Consider the following 11,576-nt stretch of genomic DNA (forward strand, 5'->3'; position numbering starts at 1 on the left):
ACAAGCTAATAAGAACTATAAGAACTGTTTTTGGATGTCATACTAGTTATTCTAGTCAACTAGTCAACTAGAGGTAAAGGATTACTTCGGAGAGCGAGCGGACCCGGAGCGAGCGGGGTATATTCAAAAACTTTTAATATCTAATAAAATAAAATAAAATTAGTATAAGTAAATAACCTTATCTGCTCGAAAATCTGAAATTTTAGATTAGCCAGGTGTAGCAGCCGCAGGTCTTGCCTGAATAAGTTTTTAATACTATATATAGTTTCCTGGATGTGTTTTTAAATGGCAAATAAAGCTTGAACACCACAGACACACACTTAACCACGAAGTTTAGGCCTCCTTCTTTACCAATAATGCAAAATATTTATAGAGCTCGCTTTGAATCCTGAATCTCTAGCTTTTAAAGCAAGCGCTCTAGCCACTGCGCCACGGCCGCCATCGAAACTCTAAAATTTTTGTCATCAAAACCCTGAAACTTGTTTTTTGGAGTAATTTTATTTGTCATAAGTATGTTCAAAGATTGAAAAACTTTATGGAGTATCAAACTTGAGTATGTTTATGCTTCTATCAAATGAGAATGATTTGCAATAAATTTCTTGATTGAAGCCTGAGAACATGTTCAAAACTTTAAAATACTAAATATATTGTTTAATAAAATTTGAAACCTATTAGTGAACGTAAATTTAGTTTAAAATAGTAATAATATAAGGCTCAGTAAATTATTGCTCTCACATTTGTTGTTAAAGGGACTCACAATTAGGGTTGGAGGAAGGGGGCGCAATAATTAACTGAGTTTAATATTATTGTAATCAAAACTCTAATAATCGTTTTTGAAGTATGAAATGTTTGAATTGTTATAAGGATTTGCTAATTTAAGTAATATTAAAGGAAGCTAAAGCTGATATTTACCCATATAACCATATTACTCATACTAACGTATTTTAGGTTTTAATATATAGTACACATAATTATGGATCTTTTGTCTGTTATAATAATAGATCTTTTGTCTATTATAATCTGACCTTTAAAATAGATATGCAATAACCTTTACAAAATGTTAATCTGTAAATGGAATAACGAAAAAAACCATTAAAAGATTTGATTTTAATGTTACTCTCGCTAGAGTTGTTAAAACACACAAAAAATGGTAAGTTGCTCTAATTATTTATTTTAAAAATTCAATGTTGTAAAAAGTTTTCAAACTGTCAATAATATTTAAATACGATAGTAGTAAATAAAAGATAAGGAAAATAGTAAAACTTTTTGTAACATAATATTTCCTAAAAAATAATTCTTTTGTCACATAATTATGCTTGAGTTTTTAAACATCTTTAAAACTATTTACAAATTAATGAAAAGTATTTTTCGATTTGGTTTTAGATTTTGCGCTTTGTTTATATAACCATTCTTTTGAATTTTTCGTATGGATGCATTGAGTTTAGTTTAAGAGCAGACGACGACACAGTTACTGTCGGTCGTAGCACTGAGAGTATTGAAAAATTCAACACAAGAATTATTGCTATTCCTATAGAGCAAAAGCAATATGCAAAAGTCCCTAGTTCTTGTGGAAGTAATAAACTTGAATATTATAATGGTGAAAAATACATCAAAGTGTTAGGAGTTTTTGGAAAAGAACAAAAGTTTTATAGTGGTGCAAATGATGCTGGACTTTCAGTTAATGTCTTTTATTTAAACTCCTCCTCGGATGCCGTTCAAGAAGTTTCAGAAGAATTTTGCGGCTATTCTATTTCTCAGTTAGATTTAGGAAACTATATTCTTTGTAAGTATAACTATATTCTCTGTAAGTATAGCTATATTCTCAGTTAGAGTCACTATACTTTACGCAAGTTCACTGTATTTAACGTTTTAATTTTGAATTATGTTTTGTTAATTATATGTTGTTAATATATTCTTTGCTTACATGATTACCTGTAAGTAAAAACAAATTGTTTTTTAAGCAATATTTAGATCTGTAAAATACTTAGAAGAAGTCATTGAAAAAAAACACTTCCCTTTTGTTTGGGCAGAAAAGCTGAATGGCTTAGTACATTCGTGTCGTTATTCCATTGTTGATAAGTTGAGAAATCATCTTGTGCTTGAGTATTCACCAAAAACAGGAATAACCGTGATGCAAAGCACGGGACTTCGTATTGTAACAGATACTTTAAATTATGACTGGCATTTGAAAACCTTGAAGAACTATGCCAATGTTCAATTGAAAAATGAAGAACTTGAAATAACTCCCTTAAACCAAGGCTCTCAGGATAAAGGGAAAGATTTTACTCTAGAAGGAAGATATAAAAAAGTTATTAAATCTGCTTACTTTTCTAAAAGTCCTAGAGATTCAATCGCTGCAGTTGATCAAACATTTCAAACTTTTGATTCTACGGATATATCACAAGGTAAGATATTATTATTCATATTATGGCCAATCTATTGAATTTATTCGACTTTTTTTCTAAAAATAGTGTTCAATTTATTTTATTTAGACATATCTGATAGTTTAAACGTAAACAAAGTTACATTATGGTCGGTGGTTTTTGACCTTAAAAACAGATGCATGCATTACCGTTCCAATAATGTATCTAAACTCAAATATATTTGTATACATGATATTGAACGATATTATATGACTTCGACCGGTTTAGAAGATGATCATGACACGAAAAACGTTTCTTCGAAAATGGTAATTATGAACCATAATGAAGAACTTTAACATTTTGATATTATTAACGGAAAATAACAAGGAAAAATAAGAAAGAAAGACAAATGTAAAATTTTTAAAATATTTTTAAGTAAACTAATAAAAATATAAAAGTTAAATTTTGTATTTTAACTGTTTCATCTTAAATAAAAAAAGTCAACATTTGTTATTATGTCACTAAACAAAAAAATAATAATAATAAAGATTAAAAAATCTAACAACTGACGTTATAGTTGTAAGGGCGAATAAGTATGAGCTTTTTATTCTTGATAATAAACTTTTCGACGCTAAATTATGTTGAGCCTAATTTTTAAATGATGTATTTAAGTTCACCTTCTCTTCTCAACCATAGAAAAAAAGACTGTAAGTTTGACTCGTATAACTTTGAAATTGTTCGATAAATTTAAGCTTTAGTTTAGTTCGAAACTTTTTTCGTAAAAAATCCTTTTTCCACAAAAACTGTGGGTGGGGTTTTTTTTGTTATCAGGATTACTTTGTTACCAGACCCCTGTATCTTTTCGCTTGTTGATCCTAGAGCTAAAAGTGAACAAAATAGCGGATTAAACAATCAGTTATATATATATTTATTTTTATTTTTTTATTTCAATTTTCATGCTATATTTTTCTATACAATGTTATATCCGACGATATTGTTGGCTGAGTATAGGAACAGCCATAAATAGTCTGTTAAAACTAATCCAAAGTAGCATCCGTTATTGGCCAACATTGTTTGTATACCACCGTTACAAAATTTAGAAAAAAATTCAACCCGCTTTTCCCGAAAAAACCCTTTGGAAGGATGAAAGTACACACATTCCTGATTCCAAAAATGTAAAAACTGAAATCAACAAATTTCGTCCGAGAAAAAAAATTGCGGTTGAAATTTACTGTATTAGCACATCTTACTGAAATGACAGTGAACAATATTTTTGCCGTATTATTAAAACTAAAAGATGAATTTTAAATTAATTACAGCACCTAATTAAATTGCAAAGCATTACATCAAATTGATTGTCACAAAGTATAGGCAATAATTTTACAGTATATTAGGAAAGCCAGTTTGCATATTTTTCTGTTGAAAATTATGTAAAAGAATTCACTTATTATATCTATCTAAAATCATAAGCATATTTGACTCAAATACTAATAGCACAACCCTACAATGTGCTCAAACTAAAATTCTTGGAAAATGCTACTTCATATTAAAGTGCTCAAAAACTTAGTTTGGTGAATTTTAAAAAGACTTACATTTTTAAAAATGTCAAATTCTGCAAGATCACATGAAGACAACAGGAAGGTTGTCTGCTTCTTGTGCTTTCAAAAGTGTGATAGACAAGTGACAACATTCATCATTGAAAAACTTCATTCTCTACTTGATAAACCAATTGATTTCTCTGATACTCGAGTCCCAAAGGGAATATGTGAGAGTTGCAGAGTGAAACTGAGGAAAAAGGATTCTGGCCAGCCTGTCCTCTTGCCACCTATCTTCAACTACAAGAGCATTCAAGTCAGACCAGAGACACGAGAACAAAACTGTGACTGTCTTATTTGCAAAGTAGGAAGGCTAAAACTGAATGAAAAACATCCACTCAGTACTGATCCGATGCCATCATCCGCAGCAAAAACTCACAGAAAATGTACAGAGTGTCTTGCTCTTGTAGGCAGAGGCCTTTCCTACAAGTGCAATCAGGCAACTTTTAAAAAATATGCAAACCCTTGTGACAAAAGACCAAACATTGACAGAACAGATTACATCTCAGTGATTTCTTCAAAAGATGCATCTCCACATGGAACAATCAGAGTTGCAAAACATAGTGGAAGAACTCTTCCCATCGCAAAAGGTATATTGTTAATATCATTTTAATGATATAAGATATAAAATTTACTATAAAAATAATAAAACCCCACATTATTTAAAGTTTATTGTCAAATTGGTTTAGTGAAATTTAGATCTTATTAAGCTTTGTTACACTATTCAACTAATTGTTCTGTATTTTAGGATCTTCCAGTGCCAAAAAACTTTTTGACAATGCTTCAATTATGACAGTGAAAGACCTTATCACTGTTCAGGTGAATACTAATTTGTTAAACTCTGGTGTTAAAAAACTTGCATCAACAATCAATCAAGTCGGCAAAACAAAAGTTATTGAAAGCAATTTTTATGCAAAGTTTGATGCCTTTGGAAGACATTTATCAGATCATTTCACACAAACTGACATTGATGCGTCAACTGAAAAAGCTTCAAACACCAAAAAGTCAAAAACTGTTATTCATTGCAATGACCTGAAAAAGCTTTTGAATGAAGTTCAACAGTCTCGACAATCATTCTCTGACAACATTGTCAAGCTTGGAATAGGTGGTGGAGGTGGATTTCTGAAAGTCAGTCTGGAAAAATTGACACAAGTGGTATCAGTCACTTTCCCCTAAGCAAGCGATCGCTTACTGCACCACATGCTAAAGATAGTGGAGTTAAACGACAGCTTTTGGTTGCAGTTGCGGAAGACATGTCAAAAACATATGAAAACATTAGACAATTGCTTTCATTGATTCAAGTCAACTGTACAAACTTCTTCATTTCTTGTGACTTAAAGGTTGCGAACATTGTTTAAGGTTTACAAGCACACTCCAGCACTCACCCCTGCACATGGTGTACTGCTGATTGTCAACATCTTTCATTTCCTGGGCAGCTTAGGACTTTTGGCTCTATCAGAAAGAGCTTTAGAGACTTTGAATCTGCAGGATTGGACTTGAAAAAGGCAAAGTTTTACAAGAATGTCATTCACATGCCTTTGGCTGATCTTCCTGACCAAAAGCTTGTTTTTGATCTCATACTTCCCATGGAGCTACATCTGGTGCTTGGGGTTGTCAATTACTTGTTTAAGGCCTTAAGAGATATTTGGCCCAAAGCTGATGATTGGCCGAGACTCCTAAACATTCAACCACAACCCCATCATGGATGTCAGTTTGCTGGCAATGAATGCCACAAGCTTTTGACGAATGTTGATCTCCTTCAAAAACTAGCAGAAACTATGTATTCCAAGCTTTTGGTATCATTGATGTCCTTCAAAAATTTGGAGCAGTTGTGACTGCCTGCTTTGGACAAGAGCTTGATCCATACTATGCAGTGAAAATTGATGCATTTTGAACCTCATATCTGAGTTGGTGGTGGCAGAATTTGAACACGTATCGTAAAACAGTTCGGGTTTTAACTTTTTGCTTGATGCTTAAACCAACTGAGCTATCCAGCCACAAAATAGCGGATATATATATATATATATATATATATATATATATATATATATATATATATATATATATATATATATATATATATATATATATATATATATATATATCCGCTATTTTGTGGCTAGATAGCTCAGTTGGTTAGAGTGTCAAAAAAAATTTAAAACCCGGACTGTTGAACGGTACGCGTTCAAATTCTGCCTCTGCCAACTCAGCGCTCGAGTATATATATCTTAATATAATTGCTAAAGTTAAAGTTTAACGTCGTTTCGCTTTCGTTTTTAAAGTAGCTTTGATTAGTAACTAGACTTTTCTGAATTTGAAAGAGCGCGTTCTCATAATGCACGCGGTCATCGGGGAAATATCTCTCAAGCGAGTTAAAACTTTATACCTTTTGGAATTTAATTATTATTCATTAGTTTAGAAATATTACATAAAGAATCATAATAAGATAAATGATTATCTTTAAGATCATATTATAATTGAAGTAAGTATAGAAAATAGTTTAGAAATTTATATAAAATATTTTTATTAGATATAAAGTAAAAAGGATCACTCCTTTTAATTTTTGAAATCGCTTACATTTTGTTTGTTTTAGTTTTTTATTTAGTTTTGTTTTTTTTTAGCAGTTTTGTTTTTATTGAGTTTATATTTTAATTTTTAGAAGGAAAATAGGGGTATGGATAAAAATGATGAATTATTTTTTATGCAACAAAAAAGTTAAACTAATGCTAATTCCATAAAATTGGTTATTACTACTTTGAAATTTCTATGATGCTATTAACTATTTTTGTTCTTTTTTAGAAAATTTAAAAAAATAAATTAAAATTCTGTGCCAACACTGACATGACACGTCACATGTTATTGTATGTAAAGGTAAAATTTTGTTATGAGGATTACAGTTCTGATGGAAAAAAAAATTGAAGGTAAAGAGTATTGTTTGTATATATATATTTTGTTTACTTTGAATCTTTTTAAATTTGTGTCATTTTTAAAATTTTTGTTTACACATGTTTATTGTTTGCATATATGCTTTTTTGATAAGTATGTGTATGTGGTAATATGTGCTTTATAGTTGTTTTATCAATGTGTTTTTATAATAATGTAAAGTGTTTTTTTATTGTTTGTGTATGTGTCAATATGTGTTATATAATTGTTTTATAAATATGTTTAAATATGTATATAAGGTATTTATATATGTATATAAGGTATATATTTAACCTAATATACATATTTAAACACATTTATTGTGTCTATAGTTATTACGTATGCTTATATTACGTTGTTTTCATATTTTCAAAGTGCTATGACTTGGTAAACGTGTAGAGCAAAATTTGCCAGCCAAGTGATGTACTTATAACAGAGGGTTACACGACAGTGTCTAGTGTCAAACTGTTACTGTTTTAGGTCTAGGTGTTTTCAAGCCTTTATTATTAATTATTCTAAAAATACATAATAATGTATTTTAATAACATTTTGCGTAATGTTGCTACTTATGTTCTGTTATATATGAGTGTTATGTTACTTAAGTTATGTTATATGCATATTATATTAATCTATGGTGTGTGCTATTGCTGTGTGTTGTTGTTGTTATGTTATTTTTTTGTTATCTTTTGAGTTGATAGACATTTGGCTTATCTTCACATTGGTGTCTATTGTTATAAATTATAAATAGGTAATTTTATTATTAAAAATCACTGCTTTTAATCATTCACTAAAAAGCAAGGCAAATTATTCTGTCATATATACAATTTGTTTTATCTCAATTTGATTTTTTGTCTCTAACGCTGTTTATTACATGATTTTACTATAAATATTTTGGAATCATGATGTATTTGAAATCATGATGTAGCAGCATAAATTATTTTCTAAAAGCTAACATGAATAATAATATTTAACAACTACTACTCTGGTAAATCACAACAGCTTTTCTCTATAAGGTACATTAATTTTCATTATTTGTATATAATGCATTTCTTATTTATTTATTCGTTACATTTTTTATTTTAGATTTATCAGATGATGTGTTTATGTGGTATAGAAGAACAAAATATTGAAAGGTTTGTGAATTTTTTAAAAATGTTTACTAATAATTTTTTTAAAGAAATAATATTGAAGTTTGCAAAATGAAGGTTTACAAAGTTTTTTTTTTTTTAATTTTGTTGGTAGTATGTTTATTATTCGAACCGCAGGTTTTTAATAATTTTTTTTAACAATTATTATTTTATCGATATTTCTGTTATGCTATTACCTTTTTTTTGTTCTGTTTTAGAAAATTTAGAAAACTAAATTAAAATTTCGAGCCAACACTGACATTTTATTGTTGCTAAAAGTTAAGTTTTGTTATAACGAAATGAAATAACAATATTTAACAACTACTACCCTCTTATCGTGAAATCTTATCTCTATCAGATACATTGATTGATTAGTTTCATATAAGATGTTTTTCTTTGTATTTACTTGTTACATTTTTTCATTTCAGATTTATCATATGATGGATTTATGCGATATAAAAGAACAAATATATGTAAATTTTTATGAATTTTTTAAAAACAATAATAATTGGTCCAGTCAACGTTCAAAATTCAATGTGGCATATTTCATTTTTAAGAAGTTTCTAGGCTTTTCTAAATGTGTTTCTTATTCACATAGTTTTACAAGCCAGGTCTGCAAGGAAGTTGAACCTAAAAATTTTTTTTAGCCTTTAAGGAGAATTGACGTTGTGCTTTGTTTAATTTAATTTGTTTAAATATAGTAGTTTTAATAAATAAATGTTTGTTTGTTCTTGGTTTTTTACTTATCTGTTTTTAGATTCTTACAAACTAGGCAATTTAGCTAAGCAAGTTTTGTTATATTTTTAAGTACAATTGGAAAGAGATGAAAGCTATTTTTTTGAGCAATTGAAAAGAACTGAAGTGTTTTTAGTCAGTTCATACAGTGTAACTGGTACCGATTTGAGTAAATTTACTATTTTGCTTTATTTTATATTGGACTTATTTTATATTTGATATATATATGATTGATAGTATATATGATTGATATTATATTAGATATATATTTTATGTATTTAACATAGAAAGCTGACTGTAATTTGTTGGCACAAAAGTTTACATACATAAATCTGCCTATATTTCAGTATATTTTATGTTTCTCTGTATATATATAAACATTTTTTCTTAGAAAAAATAACAGAATAGAAAAAATAAATGAATTCTTTTTGAAAGTAGTTTAAAAAAATAGTGATGATATTTATCCATATTTCATTGTGTTAAGTGTTATACCACTTTTTAAAGGTATGTGAATATATATATATATATATATATATATATATATATATATATATATATATATATATATATATATATATGTATATATATATATATATATAATTACTTTAGGGTATATATATATATATATATATATATATATATATATATATATATATATATATATATATATATATATATATATATACCCTAAAGTAATTATATATATATAGTTTTTATCTTTAAGATATATATATATATATATATATATATATATATATATATATATATATATATACCCTAAAGTAATTATATATATATAGTTTTTATCTTTAGGGTATATATATATATATATATATATATATATATATATATATATATATATATATATATATATATATATATATATATATATATATATATATATATATTTATATAATTACTGTGGGGTAAAAAATACTGACTGACGTTGATTAAATTTTTTTATACAATATTGTGCATTAATTATTTTTGTGCATTAATATAAAAATAATTTTGTGCATTGTAGTCTAGATTCTTTGTTAAATTAAAAATAATTGATGTAAATAAATATTGTTTAACATTTTTGATAAACGCTTTATGTATATAAACATATAAAAAGATATGGATTTTAATAAATTTTAAAATTAAGTAAAGTCTTTGATTAGAAAAGATCACAATTTGTAAGATTTTTTTACATTTATTTATTCAGTTGTAACAATAGTAAAATTACTGGTAATATGTTTAATGATAATAGTGAAATTGAAATAGATAATGTTAGGCTCAAAGAAGTTATTAATGTAAATGCTAATTGGCAACTTGAAAATAGTTGTCAAATGAAAAAGATAGATATCTAGGCAGGATGAAATTAGTTATCGTTGAAATGTAAGAAATGTTGTTCGGCGAGCAGAAAGCTTACTTGCCAGAATTCACTGTCAAGCAGTGTTCATGTCTGTTATATTAGTTTTACTTTAGACACTTTAGAACAAAGCAAAGTATGAATTTTACTGTTTATAGTAACAATTAACAACACTTTTATATTTAAATGATTTTAAATTTTTTTATAATTTCTAACATAATTATGTTCTCCTTTTTTTTTTTTTAGTTTCCCTTTGACATCTCTTTATTAGTTTGCTTATTGTTGAAACATGGTTTTAGTTTTGTAAACTTAGTATGATGTGAAATTTACTTTATTAATCATTATTTAACAGTTAGAGAGAAGCTGGAGCTTAATTAAGAAATACTGGAAATTAATTCTTAATGAAGGTAAATATAATTTTGTAAAATTTAGTAAAATTAGTTACTACTATGTATTGCGTATTTTTTTATTTTTTTTTAACATACTGCTTTGGAAACACTTTCTTTCTCTACCTCTTTCCCTTAGATAAGAGGGAGATTTAATAAAACTTATGTAATTACTGAGCTCTTACGTGTTTCTTAATACCACAAATGATAATGACCATTCATAAGAAATATTTTACGAGTTGTTTGCTATTTTATGATATAATTGTTCAAATTGTTTAACTATAATTGTCCCTTTATTGTTCAAGTATTGTAGTAAATAAAATCTTTTTAGTCCAATTATTTTAGTGGATAAAATATCTTATTAAGTTGTGGTGTTATTTGCCAGTGTTTTGCATTGTGTTGTCCAGCCTTTTTATAATCTTTTTAAATTATTCTGTAGACACATATATATTTTTTGTTATTATCCTAATTCTATTGACAATAAAATGCAAATAATACTTTTGTAATTAAAAATTGTAATTTTTTTTTTCATTTCTTTTTTTAGGTATTTGCTGGCTTTACTTAACTTTCTTTTTCTGGTACCTGTGTTGTGACGGATTTTAAAAAGAACTTAATTGATGTTAATGCAATCTTTATGTCGTTAGCTATAAGCAATGACGTTGCTGATAGGGAGTCAAAGTTAAAATATTATTTATAGATAATTTGTATTTAATGTGTTTTTATTATTATTAATGATTTAATCACTCATAACCCGTATTACGGGTTGCTTACTGCTAGTATATATTATTATTATATTATATATAAGTTATTTTTTAGTTAATTTCTTCTTTTTCATTTATAATTTATCAAGTAAATGTTTGATTTGTAAATGGATTTGGTTTGAAATGATTTTTAAAAAATTGTTCAAGTTATAGTAAAACAACTTTCCAGTTGTATGTAACCATAAGTAATAACATTTTATATAAATCTAATAATTTCTTTTGTATCTTCTACGGTCTTATCATAAAGGATTTAACCAGAAAATTTACGCTTCCTTCCTTAATATTGTCTTTTATTGAGCTAGAGATGCCATCGATTCTCTTGATTCTAACTTA

The 11,576-nt window shown here is 27.2% G+C and overlaps 1 protein-coding gene across 2 annotated transcripts; it reads left to right on the forward strand.

Moving 5' to 3' along the window:
* The first annotated feature begins 1,061 nt into the window (after positions 1-1,061).
* Positions 1,062-2,826, forward strand: LOC100207462 (uncharacterized). 2 transcript variants are annotated; one of them, XM_065801673.1, is made up of 4 exons: positions 1,062-1,150; positions 1,384-1,804; positions 1,962-2,405; positions 2,493-2,826. In XM_065801673.1, the coding sequence occupies exons 1-4, from the start codon at positions 1,148-1,150 to the stop codon at positions 2,717-2,719; spliced, it is 1,095 nt and encodes a 364-aa protein (XP_065657745.1). In that variant the 5' UTR covers positions 1,062-1,147; the 3' UTR covers positions 2,720-2,826. The 2 variants fall into 2 exon arrangements, with proteins under 2 accessions (XP_065657745.1, XP_065657746.1); XM_065801674.1 differs by having other exon boundaries at positions 1,384-1,783.
* Positions 2,827-11,576: the final 8,750 nt, after the last annotated feature.

This window comes from Hydra vulgaris, chromosome 07 (assembly GCF_038396675.1).
Source record: "Hydra vulgaris chromosome 07, alternate assembly HydraT2T_AEP".
NCBI classification, from domain to species: domain Eukaryota; kingdom Metazoa; phylum Cnidaria; class Hydrozoa; order Anthoathecata; family Hydridae; genus Hydra; species Hydra vulgaris.